This window comes from Babylonia areolata, chromosome 2 (assembly GCF_041734735.1).
Source record: "Babylonia areolata isolate BAREFJ2019XMU chromosome 2, ASM4173473v1, whole genome shotgun sequence".
Taxonomy (NCBI): domain Eukaryota; kingdom Metazoa; phylum Mollusca; class Gastropoda; order Neogastropoda; family Buccinidae; genus Babylonia; species Babylonia areolata.
The window spans coordinates 68,168,192-68,195,679 of record NC_134877.1 but is presented as its reverse complement, the minus strand read 5'-3'; the positions used below and the strand labels follow the sequence as shown (position 1 = coordinate 68,195,679).

The window sequence follows — 27,488 nt, the reverse complement described above, 5'->3', positions numbered from 1 at the left end:
GTAATCAACAAAGTGGTTCAAAGTGCTTTGTTCTAATCACAAAAGAACAGGCCCAGAGCAGACAAGGTTCTAGAACTTAGTTGCAGCATTATTTGACAGGCAAAGGCAGGGAGGATCACACACACACATGCCAGTGCGTGTGCGTGTGTGTGTGTGTGTGTGTGTGTGCATTCATGTATGTATTCTTGTAAGGGTAAAGGGTAGCTTTAGTTTGCTTTCACATTTCCTTTTCTTTAACGTACACCTTTCAGTTATGCACCTATAATCTTGTCACTGGTGGAAAAAAGTGTTCAGGAAGAAAACCCAACAAATTTCATGGATGATCATATTTATCAAATAACTTTTCCTGTCCCATCATGCTTACTCTGTTTTCTGGCTTGTCATGCATGGAAAAGTCATCCCCAAAGTCAAAGTTGTGATGCTGTGTAATTAAAACCTTCTCAACAGGATCTACATTGATCTGGCAGCAGCACTGGTAATGTTTACATTCAATCATGTATACTGTGAAACTTGTGTCCACTCTTTGCACACTGGGGAATCTACACCAAGGTTAAAACCTTGTCATTAATAGTAGTGTTCCACGTTGCTATGCAACGAGAAAAAAGAAAAGAAAAAAAGATACCATAATTAGGCTAGAAGCAATGAAACAGTAGATAATCACTGTGTCCACTGATAATTATATCAGTCCATCAGACTGCATACAGCTGAGTTAAAAGTACAGAATAACAAACCCAGGAACTCCAAAAGGAAGCCACTAGCCTGCCCATATTCTTGTCTTCTTTTTCTTTTTTTGTGGGCTGCAGTTCCCACATTTACACAGATAATCTGGCAGGTTTTTACAAGCATGAATGGTTTGGTTTTTTGTGGGCTGCAGTTCCCACAGTTACTCAGATAATCTGCAGGTTTTTACATGCATGAATGGTTTAATCCCACCATGTTTGCAGCCATAGGCTGTTTTCAAGAATGTGCATGCTGAGATGACAGGATCTCTAACATGCAAATTTCTTCTGCATCCAAATGCACAAGATGGGGTTTAAGGTAGTAGCATGTCTGCACAATTGTTGACCTGGGAGATCAAATCAATTTCTGACCCTAACACACGAGGCAGCGTGATGGGGACTCAAACACAGGACTCTCAGATAGTGCCTGTTATTCACATGCGTTTCATTTGACGTGCAAATACAACAAAGGGAGCAAACAAATGAAAATGAGAAATAATGTATGAACACAAAGTGGCAGTTACACAACGCTGGGCAATGTCTCTTTTGTTGTTTAACTTGCTGAACAGAACACATGAACATTAAACTTGCCAAACGTTTGGGCACATCTTATATGAAACCACAATTTTCTGGGTTTATTTCTCTGTGCCAATCATGTATGTAAGCTGACAGGAAAACAATCAACGTTGTTACCCAAAGCTGCATACCCTTTCAGGAGCAACAATAAATGACTGCCCTCATTTTCAGTTCACTTTCCTGTGTCACTGGGTACAGAGCATTTAAGTCAAGATATTTTGTCCAGTCTGTGACAGTGATTAATACTCAGTTTTGCAAGGTAATGTGCTGAGCATCACCAAGAACTTAATCAATTGTTTCATCCACACTTTGCAGAACTGATGACCTTCATTCTGTAATTTTATAAAACTGACCAGCTTTATTCTGCACTATCTCCAGCAAGCCCTCAGGAGAACCACACACTTATTCATTCAGCAAGCCAGCGCTTCATCTCCAAACCAGTCTGCACATCAGCTGAGAAGGCGTGTAGTGCTGTGATCATGCAAGTATGCCATGTCTGTGTGTGTGTGTGCGCTTCTACATGTCAGCTGAGAAAGCATGTACTGTCATCATGCATGAATGCATGTACGTTGTGCCTGAGTGCACTTCTGCAAGTCAGCTGCGACAGTGCATGTATGCATGCACAAGTGTGTGTGTGTGTGTGTGTGTGTGTGTGTGTGTGTGTGTGTGTGTGTGTGTGCATGCACTTCTATTTTTCCTTCCTCTGGGATGCACTTCCTCTCATATTCTTTTTTTCTCATTTCGAAATCTGGCATATTTGGAAAAAAAAAAAAAAAATCCTCAAGTCATTTCACATAACTAATGACAGCAGTAGCTTCCTATATTATCTGCACTAAATTGAATGCAAGTTTTGCAGTGGCCTCTCTCTTTAACACCCAACCCTAAAGAACAACACACCGACCAAAGAGAATACACAGTGGTTTCAAAGCTTGTTCAAAATGGATGCTATTAACAACCAGCTCATGAAATAATATTAATGTTAGTAACGTCACTTCCATCCTAAGTGGGACAGTGTCAACAATCATGACATCACCTGCATCCTACTTAAGAGCCTGTGGAACAGTGTCAATGGTAGTGACAACTCTCTGATTCCTAAAATGTCCACCTGCAGCTTTATTTTCTCTCTTTCATCAAGACAAGAAATGTTTCTTTGTTAGATGTTAGAACATGGGTGTTACAGTTGGAGTTAATACAGAAGAGTTAGCAAAATGCTCAATCAACCGCTTGTAAGAGGCTTGCAGAGAGAGTGGTTTTACTATGTGTAGACGAGAAAAAAAAAAACAAAAGAAAAAAGAAAAAAAAAAACAACCCCCAAAAAACTATTGAGCACTTCAAGTCTGTGTGAGTGATGAGCCCTCAGAGGAGTCACACGAGTCAAAACATGTCCTCACTACTGGAAGGACGGGGTCTAGTCCATTACAATGAAGCGCTTCACTGTTTTCAGTCAACTCCTCCGTCTTCTTCTTCTTCTTCTTGCTCTTGGTCGTCTTCTCAGCCTACAAGACAAACATGCACATCCCAGAAAAAAAATACAGCCAGCCTTACAGCATGCACGGATATTCATTCTCCACAGCCAGAAGACAAAGAGTACAAGACACACACCGCCCCAAAAGACCACACAGCCGCTGCACTGACAACGTGTGTTAAGTTTCAATACAAAAACATGCAGGTCCTTCGATGAACAATGCCACATTGCCCAAGCCTTGACCTGTGCCTGAAATGTTTTTACTTTAATCTACTTTCCATTGGATGACATGCAAAGCCTCCCCACATCATTTCCTGCCACTCCATGACATTCAAGCTGAAAAATACTGCAAGCAGCAACTCTCAAAATCAAACGCAGAAACTTTTAAATGAGGATGATTGATGAAAAACCTTTCACTTCAAGACCACAAAGTGTGTTAATTATCAGGCTGATTCCCCTTGTAGTCATTTAAAAAAAAAAAAAAAAAAAAAAAAAAAAAAAAAAATCAATAACACCTTGTGGTCCTGAAATTGGATGACATTTCATGCTCCAAATAAGAAAAAACATGCTAGGAATGAGATGAACCTGAAATTGGTTGACTTTTCATGCTCCAAAGAAGACGAACATGCTAGGAATGGGGTGAACGTGCTAGAAATGAACATGCTGAGAATGAGATGAACAAGCCAGATATGAAAAAGCATGGGGTGGGATGAACAAGCTGGGAATGGGATGAATAAACAAGCTTGGAATGGGATGAATAAACAAGCTGGGAATGGGATGAATAAACAAGCTGGGAATGGGATGAATAAACAAGCTGGGAATGGGATGAACACACCGGAGACGTGCACCTCAAAATGGAATGAGTTTCAGTTTCAGTAGCTCAAGGAGGCGTCACTGCGTTCGGACAAAACCATATACGCTACACCACATCTGCCAAGCAGATGCCTGACCAGCAGCGTAACCCAACGCGCTTAGTCAGGCCTTGGGAATGGAATGAACAAACTAAGAATGAGATAAAAGAACAAACTTGGAATGGGATAAACATACTACAAAAGAACAAGCTAGGAATGGGATGAACAAGCTGGGCATGGGATGAATGAACAAGCTAGGAATGAGGTGAACTAGGAATGAGGTGAACAAGCTAGGAATGGAAAAGAACAAGCTAGGAACAGGATAAATGAACAAGCTAAGAACAGGTTGAACAAAGCTAGAAATGGAATGAATGAACAGTCTAGGAATGAGATGAACAAGCTAGGAATGTGATGAACAAACTGGGAATGGGATAAATGAACAAGCTTGGAACAAGATGAACAAGCTAGAATTGGGATGAACAAGCTGGGTAGGGGATGAATGAACAAGCTAGGAATGAGATGAACAAGCTGGGATATGGATGAACAAGCTAGTAATGTGATGAACAAACTGGGAATGGGATGAATGAACAAGCTAGGAACAAGATGAACAAGCTAGGAATAGAATGAATGAACAAGCTAGGAATGTGATGAACAAGCTAGGAATAGAATGAATGAACAAGCTAGGAATGTGATGAACAAGCTGGGATATGGGATGAATGAAAAGCTTGGAATGAGATGAACAAGCTAGAACTGGGATGAACAAGCTGGGTATGGGATGAATGAACAAGCTAGGAATGGGATGAACAAGTCGGGAATGAGATGAACAAACTAGGAATGGTATGATGAACAAGCTAGGAATGAGATGAACAAGCTAGGAATAGAAAGAATGAACAAGCTAGGAATGAGATGAACAAGCTAGGAATAGAATGAATGAACAAGCTAGGAATGAGATGAACAAGCTAGGAATAGAATGAATGAACAAGCTAGGAATGAGATGAACAAGCTAGGAATAGAATGAATGAACAAGCTAGGAATGTGATGAACAAGCTGGGATATGGGATGAATGAACAAGCTTGGAATGAGATGAACAAGCTAGAATTGGGATGAACAAGCTGGGATATGGGATGAATGAACAAGCTAGGAATGGGATGAACAAGTCGGGAATGAGATGAACAAACTAGGAATGGTATGAATGAACAAGCTTGGAATGAGATGAACAAACTAGGAATGGTATGAATGAACAAGCTTGGAATGAGATGAACAAACTAGGAAAAGGACAAACAAGCTAGGAATGAGTGAACAAGCCAGGGAAGGGATGAACACACTGGGCATGGGTTGAAAACAAAGTAACTGAGGTTGCCTCAGGCCATGCAGTCTGCAGTGCCCATGGTGTCTCATTTCCAACTGCTAACAAAAAAACAAGAAAACACTACCAACAACCAAGTCACACAAGCAGGTAAATAGCTGGTTAAGAAATATGTATATATACATATATATAAATGGTACAAGCACACGGCGGTAGCCAGGTTGGAAGGAAGCCAGAAATTATTATTTCCAAAAACACAAATAAAAAAACCCAAACCCATATCAAAACCATACATAAGATGTGCACAATGACAGAACAACTTGTACAGCAGATTACGGAAGAAGAAGAAAAAGACCCCAAGACACATATTAGCCTAAGGTCTCTGCAGGATAACAAACCTCCATTTTTGCCCCATCCCCACCCCCCCAATCCCCCAAACTTCAATCCCCTCTCCCTGTAAAATGAGCAGCTTATTTGACAAGTCAACAGAAGTTTGCACAAAGATGACGTCCAGGGCAACGCAATAGCCGAATGGTTAAAGCGTTGGACGTTCAATCTGAGGGTGTCAGGTTCGAATCTTGGTGGCGCCTGGTGGGTAAAGGGTGGAGATTTTTCCGATCTCCCGGGTCAACATATGTACAGACCTGCCAGTGCCTGAACCCCCTTCGTGTGTATACCCACGCAAAAGATTAAATTTGCATGTTAAAGATCCTGCAATCCATGTCAGTGTTCGGTGGGTTATGAAAACAAGAACATACCCAGCATGCACCCCCCCGAAAACGGAGTATGGCTGCCTACATGGCAGGGTAAATAAACAAAATGGTCATACACGTAAAATGTTAAATGTTACATGTCTGTCTGAGTGTATATGTATGCGTGCCTGAAATCTGACTGAATGACACAGGAAACGAATGATGAGCGCCCAATGGCAGCTGTCAGTCGGCTCTACCCAGGTAGGCAGTCAGATGTGTAAATGACCCCGTGTTTGTAAAGTGCTTAGAGCTTGGTCTTCGACCAAGGATAGGCGCTATATAAAATATCCAAATCAATCAATCAATCAATCCCAGAAAGTGAAAGACAGTAATTCATGCAAATGATCAGGGGGAGAAAACCATGCCCACCATCTCCTCCCACTCCCCATGTTAAAAAAAAAAAATTCTACATTAACTTTTAACAGTAAGTGTTGAAAACTGTTGAGAAAACTGAAAAAAATGTCCACAGTAAAAAGTTAATTCCAGGGAGTCACTTTTTCAGTTCTTGATGTTTATACATTCACAGATATACATTCACACCCTCTAACCAGTACTACAAAAACAAAACAAAACAACAACAAAATCAAACCAAACAAGAAGAAGATAAACAAATGATTGTTAAAAACAAACCCTTAAGCAAAGGTGATACATAAATGAAAAAAAAAAGAAAGAAAAAAAGCTGAATACTAACAAATAAATACTATCCACGATAATAAACAAACAAAACCAGGGGGGAGGAGGGAAGACACACATGGCAAAAGAAAAGGAGGGAATTTTTTGTTTGTTTGCTTTGTTTTTTTGTGTGTGTTTACCCCAGGCACGGACGATCCCAGATTGAAGCCATGAGGCCCTGGAGAGCGTTTCTGCTTGCCGGACGGCGGCACGTCACGGTTGTTGTTCCCTGCTCCGCTGTTGTTGCTGGCCGAGCCTTTCCGCTTCCGCCTCTTGCTGGGAGGTCTGGCCGACTCTGTGGACACACCCACCACCGTCAGTTAAAAAGGTCACACGTCCCACAGCCTTTGACGGCAGTAAATTCACATCCACAGGGCTCCGCATGGGTAGGCAGGGCCCAATCCTCTCCTTCCAACTGTTTTAACTTCCCCCACCCAAAGTCAGGTCAGGTACCCATTCACACCTGGATGGAGTAAGGAAAACTGGACTCGAGCACCTTTCCCTAGGACACAACACCATGCCGACACAGGGCCCTGAACCCTGATCAGGTGAACACTGGATTAGAAGTCCAGTGCCTAACCCATTCTGCCACAGCACATCCACCATCAGTGCAGAATGCATTCAGGGCTTCTGACATGCTGAAACCTTGCGGGTTCAAGAGATTCTTTCAATAATAAGAATAATAATATTACAATTTACTTAATCACATGGTGCAAACTCACCTTATAATGGGCTCGAAGTGCCTCACTTGAAACAGTACATGTACAACAGTACATTATACCACACAAGAGCACATAAGGGCACTGAAGTGAAAAACAAAATTTACAAATTCCAATACAATACTACAAATTGCAGAGTTGAATAATCGCAGTAAAAAAAAAAAAAGGCACAAAATATGCCCTACTCACGCACACACACATGCACACACAGAGTAAACACTGACCCACACGCACACACACAACAGGAAGACTCCAGTGGAGAGGGGGACACAAGGGGAGTGTAAAGGGTGGTAGGAGACAGACAAAGGACTATGTGTCACATACAAAGGCCACTTTGAAGAGGTAAGTTTTTAGTTTTTGTTGAAAGAGGACACTGTTTGCGAGTGCTGGAGATCCAGAGGAAGAGAATTCCAGACAGAAGGTGCTTGATACTGAAAACCCCTTTGACCATATGTTTTACCATAATTATCCATAAACATGCATATCAGTATCAGTATCAGTAGCTCAAGGAGGCGTCACTGCGTTCGGACAAATCCATATACGCTACACCACATCTGCCAAGCAGATGCCTGACCAGCAGCGTAACCCAACGCGCTTAGTCAGGCCTTGAGAAAAAAAAAAAAAAAGTATATGTATATATATATATATATATATATATAGAGAGAGAGAGAGAGAGAGAGAGAGAGAAGCGTACATACATAAATAAATAAATAATAATTATGATGGGGAAAAAAAAAGAAAAAAAAGATAGTAGTAATGAAAATAATGATAAAATAATAATAATAATAATAATAATAATAAATGAATAATTAAATAAATAAGACAACAATGATAATAAATAAGCAAATAAATATAAAACATGAAGACACACATTCACACATACACCCACACATGCATAACAGATATGCCCCAAAAACGCATATCAGTCAATCAATATTTCAAAGGGGCCACATATTATCTTCAGAGGGTCATTGTAATAATGATGCACATTCCAATCAAATCTGCATTGCTACACAAATGCGATCATAATCAACGTCTAGGTTTGTGGGTCAAGAAGTGGTGAAGGGATATGACTTCGCTTTCTCTGCGATACAAGTCTCACAGAAGCTCTGATGCACCATCTTTACTCTTTTTATATGTAAGTTCTAGAAATATATTGAATGTAGCATGACCTGGTCAATGAACACACAGTGTATCATTTCCATATTCAAAGCGATGGGTACACGTATCTATGGATTATCAGAAGCCCTGGTTTTGTATTGTATTGCACTGTATTGTATTGTACTGTATTGTATTGTACTGTAGTGCAGTGCAGTGTAGCACACTAGTGTAGTGTGGTGTAGTGTAGTGCAGTGCAGTGAAGCGTAGAACAGGTTTAAGCCTACAAATACAATCCACAGCATTCCCGAACAAAGCACCAACCCCATCTGCTTCTCATTTCTGAGCACCACAACATAAGAGGATGATTGCAAGGTAAGCCAGTTCATGGACTTAAACATGAAAAAAAAAACCCCACCAACCTTTGCCGACAGGAGCAACCATTCGCTGCCATTTCTGGAAGAGGGTGGTTTTGAGACAGTCACGAGGGTTGAGGCCGTATGCCTTGTGTCGGGACATCAGCTCTTGCATGGGCTCCAGGATCACACACAGCTAAACACACATCATCATTGCTTTCATCTCTTTCCTCTTTTTCTTAAACAAACATATCACGCACAGCTGAAACACATCCTCATCATCGACTCTTTTTCATCTAAAAAAAAACAACAACAGACATATCATGCACAGCTAAATTACATCACTTTTTTCTTTTAAAAATTAAATACTACAATACTATGCAATACAATTAAGTTCAATACTTTATAATACAGTCTAATCAATCACTCACAGGGGAGACCTTAGTGTCTGCTTAAACACACATCATGAGTCACATGCACACCTATTACGCGAATGGAACAAGGTTCATCTGAACTAGTTATCTGTTGCCATCTATCGATTCATTATTTCAAGGCCACAAACTTACAATGTACAGTGATAGCCAATCATCATCATCATCATCAGTTTCAATTATCAGACACCAAATCACCAAGAACTGTTTCATAAAAACAAAACAAATAAAGATCCTGTCGCATCGTTACACTCTGATGAATTGGTGTTTTCTAAACCAGGTGTATGCTAACAGATTGTAAACATGTCGGAAAAAAAGTTTCCCATGATGTGATATCTTTCACACTGAAAGACTGAGCCCTTCAAGGCAAACTGTGGGGGTATGGAGAAGTAGAGGTAGGGGAAAGAGTGGTGGAAATATGGAGGAACGAGTAGGAACAAAAAAAAAAACAAACAAAAAAAACCACCTTTTTTTGAATTTCATACATGAAAACAGCCAACCCAAATTTTTAAAGTGAAAAAACAAAAACAAACCAACAACAAGAAAACAACTAACGACCAGGCTTCAGGATACCCAAGAATCCGATCCTATGAAAAAGGCAGGGGTCCAGGGGCCGCCTAGGCATCAGTGGGGCACAGGGGCAATGCCCTCATGGGAGGTCAGGGGGTCGAAGCCCCCCTAAAGGTGAACAGAAATTGTTTTTATTTGACAGCGTTTATAGGCCTTTCCCCCCGAGAGCATTTTACAAATTCTAATGGGTTTGAATTGTCAGTAAAATGTTATACTCATGCCAAATATTTCTCAAATTATATCTCAAAATATTTCTCAAAATCAACATTGCACAGAATGCATCCTGCTTTCCTCGGCACGCTGATCTGCATCCAAAGGCCTTAGCACTCCTCCTCTTTTTCAATTTTTACCAAAAGTCATAATTTTTTAGCACCATGACCAGTGCTATTCACTGCTGTAATAGTTATCATTACATGTGTCCAAATCTCGGCAGATGATAGTAATCAAATACTGGTAAAGATGGCACCTATGCCTGTTCGCAGGAAATGTGGAAAAACGGAACGAGCTGTTTAAGAATACCATATATGCGCAAAAACAGAACATGCCATTTAAAAATACCATTTAAGAATAAGATCGCGCAACATAAAAAATTTAATCTGCAGCTGCCCAATCCGAAACCGCTGTCGGTGGTCCCCCAATTCTCTAAAATACCAGGATCCACACACCATTCTGATGCCTGAACAACCAAAAAACAAGTAAACGAACAGGTAATTAAAATAATGTAAAAATGAAAATGGGCTACGTTCAGCGAACTTTTGCACTATCACACAAGCCCCCCCCCCCCCCCCCCCCCCCCCCCCCACCCCAACATGTAGACATTATGCACATGCACCAGATAGCTGTCTCATAGCCCAGTGAGAACTGTTTTACAAACTGATAGCAAGATTACAAAGCTGTGCATCATTTATTCATTTAAAAACAAAACACACACACACACACATTAAAAACAGAAAAAAAGCAAAAAAGCTGTGTCTCACCCTCAAAAAGTTGAGTGTGTAGTTGGTGAGTCCTTGCCGAGTGATGTTTTTGGACATCTGTTCCATCATGGCTGGATCTACTGGCTGCTGAGCAAACACAAATTGGCTTCAAAACATGATGAAAAACAAAATACACACAATCCACAAAAAGAGAGTTCACACAGGTTTATATTTTTCAATCACAAAAAAAACCCTTTAACAACAGGACAAACAATTCAAGCTATCATTTCAGGAAACTGGATGAGCACACACCACACACACACCACACACTCATTCTCTCCCCCTCTCTTCCATACGCACATACACAGAACAAACACATCCACTTGAAAATGACTTAGCAAATGTGAAAATGTCAAAATTGTGAAAATGACGGAGAGAGAGAGTTAGAGAGAGAATTAGAGAGACAGGCAGACAGACAGAGAGATAATTGGAGGGGAGGGGGAGGAACAAAAACAATTTTTGCATTCTTATAAATCATTCCATTTATGATTTATTAATTCAACTGAGTCTTGCCGGATGCAGATTTCTGACGCTGTTCCGTTCGCTTGAAGGCGTGCCGGACGCATTGTTATGACAAATTTTGTTATTTTTTTAATGTTACCGATCTTTAAGGGCAATAACTCATGATTTCCAGATAACTCAGACACTTTTCTTGCAAGTTCCTTCCCTTAGACCGCTGTCCATTCGTTCTGTAGTTGTTTTAGATGGTTCTGAACTGACCTACCCTAAATTCACAACACCACATGGTTTTCAACATGGCAGCACCAAGGTGAAACCGATTCGTGTGGAACATAAGAGTGGCTCAAGCACTTGAACTGATTCATGAAATCAGGTCTGATGATGAAGATGCTGTTGTTGGGTTGTTTGACAATGCAGGTGAAGTTTCGGACTCTGATTCCGACTTTATTCCTGACAAAATCGACGATGAAGTGGCAGACACTGACAATGTCGGCAAAACTAGACACCAACACACACGCATGTTGCAGCGGCTGATTCTCCAACTAATGGAGAAGAACCCGAGGAGATGGAAGAAGATGAGGACAATCTGACGAGCATGGAGATCCAGATTAAATGTAGACTGGAGTAGAAATTTGGCAAATTTTCCACTCAACCCACCCTTCTGTTTGACACCAGGATTACAGGGCCCCCTCACATTGCCGCCTTGGGAGGACTGCAAACCAACTGATTTCTGCAGTCTCTTCATTGATCAAGTATGTTAAAACACATGAAAACAGAGACGAACCGTTATGCTGAAAATAACATCCAGCAGCTACAGCAAAGAGCAGAACTTTCCCCACGGATGAAATAAAAACATTTCTGGCTATCCTCATCCACAAGGAGATAGTAAAGAAGCCGAGGATAGTGGACTGCTGGTCTACTAATCCAATTATGAAGACTGGATTTGCCTCCAAGATGCTGAAACGGAACAGGTTCAGAGCCATTCTTCCCCACTTGTTAATTATCATCAGCTCAAATGATAGCAAATGTCAGTAGATAGTGGTAGTATCAGCTGAAGCATTAGTGATGGTTTGCTGTGTCATACATATTGTGATTGTCCACAATAGTAAAAACTGTTTGCATGTTTCAGCTCTTCAAGACTGTGTACATCCTGAAGCAGAATATTTGCATCGATGAGGCCCTTTGCCCCTGGAGAGGCCAGTCATCTTTCCGGGTCTACATGAAGGACAAGCCGGTAAAGTGGGGCATCAAGCTGTATGAGCTGTGTGAGAGCTCCTCGGGGTATGTGTGGAACCTTGAGGTGTACTGCCACAAGCCGGGTCTCAGCAACCGCCCCCACGATGTTGTCTTCAGGCTCCTCGACCAACTGCAAGACTGCGGCTATGTCCTTTATGTGGACAACTACTACTACTGCTCACCCACCTTGGCCCACAGTCTCACTGCTGTCAACACTGGATGTTCAGGCACTGTACTGGCTAACAGTGTGGGCATCCCCAAAGATTTGGTGACTGGAACCTTCGTCCGCGGCCAGATGGACAACAGGAGACTGAATCAGGTGATGGTCATTAGGTGGAAGGACAAGAGGGATGTGCATATGATAACAACTCAGCACATGCCTGAACTGACCGCAGTGAGATCACGGTCAGAACACAAAAGAAAGCCCACAGCTGCTGTCAGCTACATTGGAAATATGGCTGGTGTGGACCGCAGTGACCAGATGATCTCATACATGCTTATGCACCGGAAGACCATCAAATGGTGGAAGAAGTTGGCCTTCCACTTTTTGACTCTCACGATGATCCAGTCTCACTGCCTGTACAACAAGCTGCAGTGGAGTCTGGGGACAAAACAGCTGACACTGGAAGAATTTGCTGTTTCTGAACACCATGATCTGGCCAGTCTTCCAGTTGAGGATGATGAGCTGAATGGTGCTGCTGCCCCGGTCAACGAGGAAGTTAACTGCCTCACCTGCAAGCACCAACACTTTATGGAAAACACAGGCTACAGGCACTGTGTTGTGTGCTACGCCAAAGACAAGGCAAGAGGAGCCACCAGAGAGCACCAAATTTCAGTGTAGAAAGTGCCAGAAAGCCCTATGTGCTGTGCCCTGTTTTGTAATCTACCATACAAAACAATACTTCAGCAAGTAACACAGTTACTGAAGTGTCTACAGTTTGTGCATTGTGTAAAAAATGTGTATAAAACTGTGTGGTGTTCTTTTCCTCTAAGTGTCCAGTCCGGCAAATGTTTTTCGTGTGTTTTTCAAGACTGCAAGCAGCAATCAGTTTTTTGGTGGTTTTTTTTCCAACATATCCTAATCAAATCTCTTTTTTATGCAGCATGCATAAATAGTATCATAGGCACATCAAACCAAGAGTCTAGGAGTGTGACTGAACCAGTGTAGGAGGATTCAGAGCATGAAGAAGTGGATTACCTGTGTTCAAAAATTTTTTTGTTTTCCTACCAATATGTATCATATTGGATTACCTATATCATCAACACCATGTGGTTCCTTCACTTAACCCTTTCGCTGCCAGGAAAATAAGATTTAAGTGAAATCTATTTGCCAGGGTTTTTTCACAAAAAACGGGTATAAATTTTCAAAAAATTCTGTGCTCTTTGTTATTGGAGAAAGACCCATAAAAGTATATATTTTCTGAAAGGTAAATGAATAAAGAATACAAAATACATGATGTTTTCCCATTTTATGCATTTTAAGTGACATGCTGTTGTTTTGAAATCAGTGTTTTGTTTTTTGTCACATTTTCAACTTGTTCATTACAAACATTAGTCTGGTAATTTGCACAAAAATATGATTTTCTGGACAAATGGATATCTGCACACACAAAATCATACCAGAACAACCACAATATAAAAAAACTGAAAAAGAAATAGATGCATTGTGACTTCTGCAAGTGATAATATGGATGTGAGGCCACGCCCCCTCAGTCTCCACCCCCCTCCTCTTCACCCCTCTCACATCGTAACTTCATTAGACCGCGTTGGCTGAGTGCCAAGAAAATAGCCCATACAGTGCCCTGCTAAAAATTCGTCTGCTAGAGTTGAACAGCCTGCATCACTCACTGATAGTTGTATCTTGGCCACTCTCTTGATTGCTCCCTTTATTTTCTATCAAATCGTCCTATAAATGTTCACCACTGTCTTCTCCTTCCAATTTATGCTCCAATTCTTTCTGAGCATTAGCTAAAGAAAGTAATCTTGGTTGATTTAGTTCGCCACGAGCGCATGTCTTGAGCACGGAGTCAGTCCGACATTTTGTTGAGCGAGCGAGGAGAGGAGCCAGGCAAAGACTGCGGCCAGTAACCCAACCAAAACGTTCAAATAAAGGACTGCCTTATGACGCAGATGGTGTTTCTAGCTATGAATAGAATCCAGAAAGATTCCCCAAGCTAAAGCTACCGGCATTTTTGTCAACGAACTGAATGCAAAGCAGGGAAAAGTCAGAATATTTCGATGACGAGTTATCTCGTCATGCAGGCAGCGAAGCATACATGCTTGCCATGACGAGTTATCTCGTCATGCAGGCAGCCTAGGGGTTAAGGTAAGCATTTTAAATAAATTCATTGTTGTATATGTCCATTGGTATCTGTTTTATGTTTGTAGGGTGTGTGGTCGATTTTTTGTGATTTAAAAAAAATTGCTTAAAATAGTGCGATTTGAGGGGGAAACCGGGTCATTTTGACTGTGACTTGATAGAGTTAATTAAAAATCAATTTCTTGGTGATGAACTACTTCAGCCAATACTTCCCCCCACACCTCCTTAAAAAAAAAATTAAAAAAAAATCAAAAAAATCTGAAGGACTTAGAGTCAATCTGAAGATGGAAATTCTTTAACAGGGTGAAGAACACATATACACACATGGACACAGAGAGAGCAAAAGACACACACACAAACACACACACACACTCTCTCTCTCTATCATTCATCCTCATTCACTTACCCTATTACATACACAACTGGAAATTTTATATTAATGGGAAACAAAAAATCCTGAATGACAAAACCAGGAAAGAAATATGAGGGAAAGCTGAATGAATTAAGAAAAGCAAAGCCCTAAGGAACAGAGGGCACTGACCTGCATTCCGATGACCGTGCGTGGAATCAGCTCCCGGTGCTGCCGGATGGCAAAATGCCAGGAGCGGATCCTCATCAGGTCGTCAAAGGTGAACTCCAGCAGCAACCGGCCCTCCGTGATCACCTTTAGGACAAAGTACACACAATATTCAGCCCTAAAAATGTTCACACAATATTCAGCATCAACAATAATTCACACAATATTCAGCCTTGTCCTGATTATCTCTGGTCTTTCCTGCCACACACACACACACACACACACACACACATATATATATATATATATATATTCTCTCAAAGATCCACATAAACTTACAGTTGGGCCAACAGCAGAGTGAGAACTGTACAATCTACTCTTTTACAGCTTAGTCATTTGTGATAAACTATGATTCTCAATGCAGGAGAAAAGATTGCATTGGCTCCTACTGCTGCAGCCCTGAGGGCGAGTCTGCCTTTGGGAACAATCCTAATGGGAACTGTCCTATGGCTCTCTTGGCTGAGAAAGTGCAGAAGCGACTTGGGCAAGACACTTTCCATTATAAATTCTTGCCCACATAGTCAGGACAGCAGCTGTGTTACCTCTGCTGCTGTTCTGATGGTCATAGTCGAAAACAACTGATAACTGTACATCTGTCTGTCTACATACCATAGAATCCACCCAAATCTTGTTACAGTCTACTCACTGTTTTCTGAAAAAAAAAGGAATAAAATAACAAAGAAAGAATATTTTTAAAACTTAAAATCCTTTGTCTCTTCTAATGTAGCCAAGCACTCAGCTGGCTTCAGATACTGCTTCACGCACGAGCTGTATAGCAGACGCCTTTTTTGCAACCAACACGCCAGTCTCAATGACTCGTGCAGAATGCAGTGCCATTCGAATTGTAATTGCAAAGCCCCTTTTTAACAACTGCTTCTAAACATCTATTAAATCAAGTCTCTGTATCGTTCACTGCAATATATTTGTTGTGCTTACGAACACACACTTTAGTAAGTTAAAAGCAAAGTTGATTTCAGTTTAATCGTTCGTAAGTGTAAAGATTTCAACTGACACTAAGCTTACATCATTCTGTCTTCTTGTCACACATAATGCTACAGTCTACAATTCTGTATGTCACTGCTGGTGGAAACTAAAACCACACTATTATAGTATTTGGACGAGAATAGATTAGGCATTAAGAAGATACAAAGCTGATTTTCATTCTGTCGACACTTAAATCACTCCACAACTGGTGTCACTCGATGGCATATGGTGAGCTGAAAACTGTATTTCTGACACAGCGTATTTAATTAAATATCTCTTTTGTCGGATCAGTAAACTACAAGTATTATATACTGGAAGAATCGTCGCAATTCCATCTTTAAATCTATACCATTTGTGTTCGCCTACATTAAACTGATTTAACGCAGTTTGTAATTTTCAGCAACAAGCTCGCTAAAACTGACCCTTTTCAGGTGACTTAAATTAAGATTATAAATTTATCTTAAATAATCAACACTTCATTTTCTACTCATTATAAAGTAGGTATTGAGCTCTTTGTTTTGTGACCAGTCCGATGTAAATCGGCTCAGGAATCATTTAGAAATCTATCACTGAAAACCTTGTAACAAACACAGATTACTCAAACATCTAGCACCATAGGCCCCGATTTGCTTCACAGCACACGTGGGCATCATTGCAGTTCGCTTAACTTGCATAAATAGCCACAGCAGGTGATGGCTGGTCACTTTTCACCTGGCCAGTTACTGGCTGCAGCCTGCTCTCTCTCTCTCTCTTGCTGTGTCATACACAGAGTGTGTGTTGCTGCAATGGCCAGTGTCATCACCATATTGCTGTACTGTTTTCTCTTTATTCTTCTTCTCCTCTCCTTCTTTACTTAACTACTGTAAATAAAACAATAGAAACCCCTTTTGTGACTGGCCTGCTATATGTCCCTGGGCCAGTGCGTGGATATTTTCTATTCTTTAATACAGTAAATCATTCAGTTATTCCTTTTGTACCGTCCCCTTTTATAATAAACCACTTGGGTACACGACTACACTTAAAAGACATTTTTTTGATTGATAGCACAAGAATTTTGTTAAATATAGGTATGGGAAAATGACTTGTTCATGAACATCTTGCTTGTTTGCTAAGTGGGCTTTTTTGTTGAAGTTTTAGACATCTCTCTTTTTGACTCACTTGTGTAAACAAAGTGAGTCTCTGTTTTAACCCGGACACACAGATTTGCCTGACCTTCACAAAGGGAAACAGGTTTGCCTGACATGGGGACACAAAGGTTTATTTGACACACACATAAAACGTGGGTTTGCCTGACATTTGGAAACAAAGATTTATTTGACACTCACAGAGGGAAACATGAATTTGCATAAACTGGAACACAAAGATTTATTTGACACGCACAAAAGGAAACACGGATTTGCATAAATCAGGACACAAATATTTGCCGGACACTTGCATCTATTGGGAAACATGGATATATTTACCAGACATTCACATGGGGAAACAGTGGTTTGTCTGACCCTCACATAGGGGGATACAAGGGTTGTTCCAGACACTCGCAAATGGAAACAAGGGTCTTCCTACCCACTGGACACTCACATGGGGATACAAGGGCTCCACCTTACACCCCCCCCCTCCCTACCCCCCTACTGAAAGGAGGTGTAAGAATACAATAAACACAAGCCGCATGCAACAAAATAAGGCCAAAAGGATACGCTGAACAGCCGAAAAAAGCGTAAGACGAGACAGAGCGTAAACCTGACAAGATGGCGTGGAGAGCCTTGGCCAAAGGAATGATTAAGCGCTTATAGTTTTTAGAGGCGTTTGATTGGCTGAGAGCGGTGGGCCCGTCTTTTCACTGTTAGCCGCGCGAAATTTGGCCAAGCAGAGCAAACCAATAGGCCTAGTTTGCATCAGTTTGACATGGTACAGTATATGACACCAAACACTCATATATTGAGAAACAAAGGTCCCCCTGACACTCACATAGACTGATAGAGGAATATGGCTTTTCCCAAACATTTACACATGCATACAAGAACCACCCCCTCCCCTCCAGAACCCCTTTCCTTATGATACACGTTATAGGAAGATAAGGGTGGCTAACCCCTTTCCTTATGATACACGTTATAGGAAAATAAGGGTGGCCAGTTGATTACCCCCCCAAAAAACAAACTCCAACAAAACAAAAAAACAAACAAAACAACAACCCCCAAAAAAACAACAACAACAAAAAACACTCACAAAGGGCCATGGGTTTTTTTTCTGGACACCTACATAGGGAAAATGGACTTTCCCTGACATTCACATAGGGGATACCAGGGTTTACCTGAAAACCCTCACTGGGAAATGGGAAGTTTGCCCCAACCCCCAAAACTCACACTGGGATACAAGTGTTCGCCCGACCCCCTGACACTCACATTATAGGGAAACAAGGGTTTTCACAGACCCCCAGACCCCCCTCCACCCCCAACAATCGGACATTCACACAGGGAAACAATGTATCCCATCCCCACCGCATGCTCCCTCCCAGACCCCCCCCCACCCCCCCCCGACCATGCATTCTCTCCCCACCCCCACCCCCTCCCGCCCCAGCATCTCCTCCCGGACACACCCACTCACATAGGGGAACATGGGCTTGCCGTGCTGGGTGACCATGGAGGCCTGGTCGCAGTCCAGGCTGATGGTGGTGTTGTGGAAGGACTCCTTGGTGTGGCGCAGCACGTAGTGCAGGTCCGTCACACCCCCCTCAAAGATGCTGCGGAAGTAGCGGGGTATCAGGGTCCGCCCGATGGCTGCAAGAGAAAGAACAGGGGATGGGCTGCATAAGCGAACATAGCAGCGCTAAGTTTGCTCAGAAGTTAAGAGTTAAGAATGTTCCTAACTCCACAGTAAATTCCATACGCTTAGGAACATTCGTCACTCTAAGCACACTTAGCACTGCAAAGATCGCATCACACAACCTGGTCCAGAAAATATTAGATCCCTTTCTTCTTCTTCTTTTTAAAAAATTTATTTATTATTTTTTTTATAAACCTTACATTGTGCGCATGGAGGATAAGACATAGAGAAAACATTAAAAGTAAATTTTTTTAATCATTTGATCCCTTGTTGGGGCATGGAGGGGGTATATATATATATGCGTGTGCGTGTGTGCGTGTGTGTTTGTGTGTGCAGTTAGCTGCACAACATAGGCACTGCCTTAGAGATATATATATATCCGAAACATTAACATGGAAGATAAGACATTTAGCAACAGAGGCACTGGTTTAGTGATACTGAAAACATTTACAGTCAACAGCAAAAGAATCAGGAATACATGTAAGCCTCTGACCCCTAGCTGGGACATGATTGGAGGATAAGACATATAAGCAACATATAGATCTGCATTACTTATTTGTTGGTTTAGGTCTGAGGCTAAAGGTCCCATAGTCTTTAACAGCCATTGGGGCAGTGAATTCATATCCTGTGTCTTGGGCTTGCCACAGGATTCCTCTCACTGCGACCTCCAAACTTTCCCTAACCAAAGTCCGGAAACCATTCACAGCTGAGTGGAACGAGGAAAACTAGAGTAGAGTGCCTTTCCCAAAGACAGCACACCAGATCCAGATGGGCCTCAAACCCTGATCACAAGAAAACATTGGATTATAAGTCTAATAGTAACACACCCGATTCTGCCACAGTGTCTCCTTAACTATGTATAAGTTATATATTTTTATAAGTCAACTAACCAAAGGAATCAGGGATCAAGAAAATTTACATCCTTTAACCCCTTCTGGGAGCAAAAGAATGAGATACTGGCAACAAAATGCACTGCTTTAGTTATAAATACAGAACACATTTCAAAGTCAACTAAGCAAAAGAATTAAGAATCTACTAATGAAAATTAGATCCTTTGATCCCATCTTTTGCTGAGGCAAGACTGGAGATAAAACATCAGCACTACTGGCATTGCTTTAAAAGTCAGCTGAGGAAATTCATTTGGTTATCTAACTCAGCAATAAAACAGAAAAATTCTTAAGTCATAGGAACACATGAAATCGGTGATAAATACACATCTACACAGCACAAAGAAATGACAGGAGAACAGATTCAGGGTGTGGGGGAGCGATGGTGGCCTAGTGGTAATGCGACCTGACTAGGAAGCGAGTGTCTTCAGGTTTGAGTCCAGCACTGCACACTAAACCAGGGATACCCTCACCGTCCCCTCAACCCTTCCAGTGGACCTTGACTGCTGGTCTGGGTGATGCTAGTCGAGTCTTTTGATTGAGATGATAAACTGAGGTCATGCGTGTGCTCAACATACACTTCTAAGTGATTTTGTCTTTATTCTCATGATCAGTATCACCATGCCAAGGTAAACTCATTCATTAAATCAAATGTTATCACGCACACTACCTCTTGTTTTTGTTTTAGGTTTATTGTTTTGTTTCTTTGTTGTTATTTTCCGTATTTCTTTAAACTTTAAAAGAAAAGAATAGAAAACAAAAAGAACACAAAAAACAACGGCAAGTGATGGGGCGGTCACATACTGTATCGCTTGGGTCCATCCTCCAGGCAGAAGGTAAGAGTGAGGGAGGCATCATCCTCAAAAAACTCTGTGGCAAAAGCGTCCCACCACAGGTTGTCACTCTCCTGAAAGTAATCAATGTCCCTTAGAAAACTTTAGACATTTCTTAATTGATACGTTAATGGCAGCATTAGTAATACACACCCCCACCCCAACCCATCTTTTTTGAAAAAAACAACAAAAAAACCCCAACTAATAATGGCATACCTGTGCATACATAATATTCAATTCAAACACTTTTTCTCTGCAATGTAAAACTGAAAAACAAAAATCAAGCTTATCTTTCTATAACACTACAATGCAAATTCATTTTGTCCTCCAGAGTTACTTAAAAAAGATAACCCATTTACTTTCAGTTTCTTTCTTTTTTTTTTTGTTTAAATTTTGAAATACATATTTTTTCAATCTAATAAATAAATGAACGAGTGTATTTAATAATGAATGATGCAAATAAATGAATCAAAAGATGAATGTCTTTCAATGAATGAATGAATGCTGAAAAAATAACTGATTCTTTTTTCAGGTGACAGAGCACTCTCTCTCTCTTTGGGAGGGGTGTTGGAGGGGGTCAAAAAGGTATAAAACTGGCAACATGTAAACATTGTCCGAGATAAGCAGTCCATGGAATTTAGCTGCAGATGTGTTAAAACACAGTGTAATCAAAATGGGGTGATGCACATGCAAACAGCATAATATATATGAAATTATTCCAGCCACTATTCACCATCAAAAGCAAAAATAAAACAAAGAAAGAAGCTATAGAAACAAATAAAACAAAAACAGAATAAAATGGTGTGAACAGAAAACAAAAACTGGAAGGGCGCACTCACACGCACACACACACACACACGCACACGCACACACACACGCATAGCAAGAGCCTGCAAATCATTACTTGAAGAATTCATAATATGATATATAATACATGCAGCAGACATACTTATTTAAGAGTTGACAATCTCGCATGACCTAGATTCTGTACACACTTGATGGCAAAGGACAGTAAGCAGAGCCGTGTTGCACTGGATATGTTTCCTGCAGTGGTGGTTTAAAATATACACAGCACGTCCAAAGAATATGTTCGCTGAGCTCTTAAAAAAAAGGGGGTGGGGGTGGGGCAAGCAAATCACCAATAAAAGTCCAAATGAAAAAACTGCAAAATATATCATGCCAAGTATTTCAAATAAGGAGGAACAGGATAAGAGTTAAGAATGAATTAGATATTATAATATATCGATGATTTTCACTCTGCAAAGTTTGCAATAGTTTTCTTTATCATATATCTGTAATCAATCAAAAACAAAAAGAAGAAGAAGAAAAAGAAGAAAAACATCCCTTTTACACACACAAAAAAAGAGAGAAAAAAGAAGAAAAAAAAAAGAGAAACTGAAGTAGGGGGAGGGGGGGTGGGGGTGGGGTGGGGGGTCTGGGGGGGCTTGATCAGGTGTCTGACTGCTACTGCTAAATCATACATTGCATAAAATTTATACAGTTCACAGAGGGAACACACACACACACACACACACACACACACACTCAGAGAAATCTGAAGAAGTGGGAACCGGTAAGAGGGAGAGAAAGGTGAAGGAAGGAATGAGAAAGTGGGTCAGAATAAGACAAAAGGAGACTGAGGGTTGTGGGGGTGGGGGTGGGGGGTGTGTGTGTGAAGGGGGGTCTGTGGGGGGGGGGGGGGGGGGGGACATACAGATCTATGCTAGAAAGAGGCAGACAGTGAAAAAGAGAGACATAACTTGGGAGGTCAGAATGTCGAAAAAGAGGAGAAGAAGGAGAAAGAAGAAGAAGAGGAACAGAAAGACAAATGACAGATAATGAGAGGAACCTCGGAGGAGGAGGAGGAGGAGGAGAAGCAAATGTGTTGTTTGGTCTAAAAAGCCAAGAGCAAACCAGAAGAAACATAAATTTTATGCATGATCACAATTGTTCCTGTCACAATCACTGAAGAATGACACACCTCCCTTCACCCCACATCCACGATTCATCTCCACCCTCCCCACCCCTAAAAAACACACACAAAAAAAAAACCACACACACAACAAAACAAACAAACAAAAAACAAACAAACATAAAAAACCCAACTCATTCAGCATGCCAGTTATTTGAAATTACTGAAGTGTTAAAACAACAAACTAAATTTCATTTTTCCCCTATGCTTCAAACTGTATACATGGGTTGTCAACATGTAAAACTGGTTTGAATGCTTAAACTGAACCTAAAATATTGTTGTAATATCTCTTTATACATCAACTGAGCATACATATTACTGCAAACAGATAACAGCTGATTTGTTCCTTTTGCACAAAAAGCCTTTGCCATCCATTCTCAACCCCTACTATTTTTCTCAGTGAAAGGGAAATTTACGACAAAAAAAATTACTGTGTCAAGTGTGAAACAGCTAACACTCAGCAAATTACACATGAAGCAACCCCAAAGATTCACATACTATGTATTGAAGGAGTTCCAGCAATCTACTCTTTTGCTGTTGTCAGCCTCAGCTGTTGTTTGTGGAAAATTGTTTTACAAATAAAGAGGTGTTGCTACCTGATGTTACCAAAGCAAAACTGAGTTTTTTCCCCCAAAATTAACAAAACAGGCAAAGCATTCAAACCTTTCATAAACATACCCATTTAACTGAACAAAGGAACTGGAAATAGAAAAACAGAAGAAGAAAGGACACTGTGAAAAATATAATTTTGCAACAGGACATTTTTAATCACACACTGTTGTGACCCTGACCTTTGATCTCTACTCTTGACTTCTGAAATGAAACTGTTCATGTTTTACTACCACAAGCAACCACTGTTCCAGGTATGATCAAAGTTAGAGGGAAAACTGAAGCTCTAACACATTTCAAAGTTCAACATTTTCCCACCCTATTTTTTCCCCTCTCATGCCATATTGTGACCATGAAACTCTGACCCCTGACCTCAACTCCTGAGGCATGTTTCTTCTCACCAAGGCCAATCAGTGTACAAAGTTTGATGAAGGCAGTATGCAGCAAGAACTTCAAAATATACTTCCAATCTCTCTTGTACAGGTCTACAAGCTTTCCCTGTTCATTATTGTAATAACCCTATGTTGTAACCTTCACCTTTGGCCCCTTTCCTTAAGTTTTAATAGGGATTCAGCTGTTCGCATGGCCAGTTATTTCTCCAGGTTTGACGAAAATCAGTTTTCTACTTTTAAAAGTGTTAGTCACAACATCTATTGAGATTCTTCTACTTCTGTGTCAAATAAAAATGATATTTATTCTTGACATCCTCCTCTCTCCTTACCACATCAACATGAAGGGGATGACCAGTACGGGCTTATCATAAATGCACGCCACAAAACTTGGTTCCCATAACAAATTCTTCTTCTTCTCCCTGAACTCTGTGAAGTGTCAGTGGGGTAACAGTTGCTGTTGCCAAACAAAACGCCATTATTTCAATGTTTGCCACTACACACATACACAGGACAGACAGACACACTGGACACAAATATTGGGCTATTACATAGGCCCCGTATGTTTGCACACACACACATCAAGAAAGAATGCTGTATAAGAAATGCGAGCTATGAGACAAACACTGTGTCCAACTCCATGCTGCTCTGACAGATTAGATGTGTGACTTTCAGTTCATAAGGGCAAACCCTGTGCAAACCAATGAATAATTGAATTAATGTGTGAATCAAAGAAGAAATGAACAAAGCTGTACATGAATAAATGAATGAATGTATAAATTAATGACTGACTGACTGACTAAATTAATTTATCAATGAATACACTGTATATCAATATCAATCAATTAACAAATGTTCAATGGGTAAATGATGAAACATATAGAGCAATGAATAAATGATATATATGTATGATCAATCAATAATCTTCTGAATTATGAAGAATTTACTCTGACAAAGCAAAAACACAAGAAACAAAACAACAACAACAAACTACAAAACTAACAAAACCAGGCTCAACATACGGAATTACTTTGCCTTTCTCAGTATAGCACACGATACATGCATTCATGCAAAACAGGGAAGAGAGTGAGAAAAGCTATTGGAGGTGAGACAAGAAAAAGAGAGAGAGAGAGAGGTCAGGGCGGGGTAGGAGTGTGTGTGTGTGGGGGGGGGGGGGGGGGGGGGCGGGGAGACAGAGAGAATAGAGACAGAGACAGAGGTTGAGCGAGAGAGTGTAAGAGTGTGAGGTATGAGAAGAAGTAAGAGAGAGGAGGGCGAGACGGAAACAGGCATATAAAATAATCACACACACATTTGTACCCCACCCCCTCCTCCCACCCCCCACACGGACACAGAGCAATAACAACACACAACACCAACACGACAACACACTTTAAATTAAAAAGCAGGCGCCTGTGCCCTGTTGGCCGCCAAGCCTCCAATCCACCCTCCATCACACTCCGCCCCAACACATACACATGCATCCACACCCACCTCACCCCTTCTTCCTCCTTACCTCATTGCGTTGCTGCAGACGCTTGTTCAGCTCGTGGATGCGGTAGTCGGGTTGCTGCTGGCCCATGAAGCTTGGGGGGGCGGGCCGCCTGTAGAAAGGAGAGAAGGGCGAGGTGAAGAAGGGGTCTCCGGGTCCCCCGTGCCCAGGGGGCGGGGGGTTCATGGGAGGCATGTTGTTCATGGGCGGCATCCCCGGGGGCATGGGGTTCATGTTGTTCATGGCTCGCTCGCCCGCCGGTAGTGTTACATCTATGTCAGTTGTTTTTTGTTTTTGTTGTTGATGGTGGTGGTGGTTGAGGTGGTTTTTCTTTTTCCCCTTGAGGAATTATTTGATCCGGTGCCTGTGCCCTTTTATTCTGTTGCGACAAGAGCCACAAGTGAGGTCTTGCTCCCCCCCGAGGAAAACCACCCAGATCGTGGAGTTAAGGAACGAAGTGGACAGAGGAAAGAGGAAAGATATCAATAAGGTTTATTTTCACACTCTCATGTACTAAATTTCTGGGATGAGATTAAATTAAAAATAAACAAATAAATAAAAGCCTGCCCTAGCTGAAAACAAGAACTCCGAAAGCCAGGTCAACGAGAAGAAGAAAAGGGGTGATTGGTTGATCTGCGGATTACATCGGCTGGTTGGTTGGTTGGTTGGGTGGTGGGGATCCGCAGGCCGCGACGACCCGTCCCACTAACACTGACCCAGATCAGGTCAACAGCCCCCACTCACTGCGGTCCTGTTCGCTGAAGGGGCCTTGCTGAACACAGCACGTACACACGTACGCGTACACACACAACACCTAACCAGAACCACCCTCTCTCTCCTCCACCCCCACGCTCCCCTCCTCCTCCGCCGAAACCTCCTCCTCAGTCAGTGACGGGGAAAGTGGGAGGGGCGCGGCGCCCCCCTTTCACGCCTCAGTGACGCTGGCACGTGTTGATCGGAATCGGATGACCGACGGCGGGGATCGATCGCTCTGCCATCATCGATCATCCGACGAGCATGTGTGTGTACACACGGGCATGGCGCACCACACACATACACAACAAGGAGGAAAAGAAAGCCTCGGCCAGTCGATCGGCACGCGCGACAAATTCGCTGCTTGTGAAGAAATGCGTAGAAATCAATGTCACTGGCACAGGATTGCACGTTTGCCGTAACAATCTCTCGAAGAATGTGCCCCGTTTCTATGCGCTCACTCCACTAACCACAAACAAACGTCCAAAAACATGTCAGCTACATCTTCTCCAACGTGCCATGTGTTTGTGTTTCCAGCACTGAGAGAGGGTCGGTTGTCTGTGCAACACCCCAAGCTACACGTTAGCCGCAGGGGTTCCAAACAGAATGCAGTGTTGGGGCAGGAGTTTCTTCCCACATTATTTTTTCCCCCCGTCAATCATTCACCACTACCACCACCCCCACTCAACACACAAACAGCCCAGCAAACAGTGTGTGAGAATCCCAGTGAAGTGCTGGCACAGTCGCAAGTCTGTCCGCCTTCCCTGACGCTGTTCCCGAGTTCAGCCGACTACCCTCCGCCACGAGTACACACACAGACACACACACATACACACACACACGTACACACCGCCGATAAACACATGTGTGCTTTGGGTGGTGGGCTAAGGTCAGGCTATTTTTAGCCCCGCGCGCAGCGGTGAGGAGAACTGGGTTTCCCCTTCGATCGTTTCCGTGCCAGTGACTGGGGCTGTGAACGCCATGGCGTCGTGTGCGCCCGCATCGGCCGGGCACCGCCTCAGCACGCACGCAGCCCCAAAGGCATCGAACAGGGAAAACAAGGCGGCCTGTCTGCACAAACCCCAACACACAGCGAGGTAGCGCTGCAAGAGTTACTACGAAATTTCGCAAGTCGACGTCGTCCGCTGCCGTTCGGTGGCGGACCGGGAACTACTTCGATTTTTTTACCCTCCCTTCCCCTCCCCCAGCCCTCAACCCCCCCCCCCCCCCCCCCCCCCCCCCCCCCGCCTGTGACCTTTGCCCCCAGTGGCTGAATCGATAAAGTCGATAGTTGGACGCAGAAGGAGAAGAGCGCGACGAGCAATGGGAAACCGCGGGGAGAGTGGTTTTCTGCGAACAGTAAACAACCCAAGCTCGGGCCTACACGCTCGTTAGACGGCGAAGAACAGCAAGCGCTGGGCGTGAGAGCAACACGAGTGAGCTACCGTTCTTATGCTGGTGAAATCACCCAACTGGTACTACACTTGGGTAACCTTCGGCATGGTAGTCCTCGACAAAACTGGTGGGGGGGGGGGGGGGGGGGGGGGGGGGGGAGGGAGGACAGCACAAAAATGCCTCCCTCCCCTGCCTCTTCCTTGTCTTCAGTTTTCCCAGTTTAGAGTTCTGCATGCGTGTGAATGACCGGCGTGAAAACGCTTTCATTTG

General features: G+C 42.3%; 1 protein-coding gene across 5 annotated transcripts in view; it reads right to left on the bottom strand.

The window, feature by feature from the left end:
- Positions 1-27,488, bottom strand: part of LOC143276581 (LIM domain-binding protein 2-like) — a 61,367-nt gene that overhangs the window by 10,479 nt on the left and 23,400 nt on the right. Inside the window, exons 3-10 of one of the 5 annotated variants that reach the window (XM_076581198.1) lie at positions 25,095-25,182; positions 20,580-20,682; positions 18,670-18,842; positions 15,049-15,171; positions 10,493-10,579; positions 8,581-8,710; positions 6,482-6,636; positions 2,687-2,791 (exon numbers count right to left, since the gene is read on the bottom strand). In XM_076581198.1, the coding sequence (XP_076437313.1) occupies positions 2,687-2,791; positions 6,482-6,636; positions 8,581-8,710; positions 10,493-10,579; positions 15,049-15,171; positions 18,670-18,842; positions 20,580-20,682; positions 25,095-25,182 (964 nt within the window). Of the gene's footprint in view, positions 1-2,686; positions 2,792-6,481; positions 6,637-8,580; positions 8,711-10,492; positions 10,580-15,048; positions 15,172-18,669; positions 18,843-20,579; positions 20,683-25,094; positions 26,908-27,488 lie in introns of those variants that run through there. The other 4 variants (XM_076581183.1, XM_076581190.1, XM_076581205.1 and 1 more) reach the window with 4 other exon arrangements.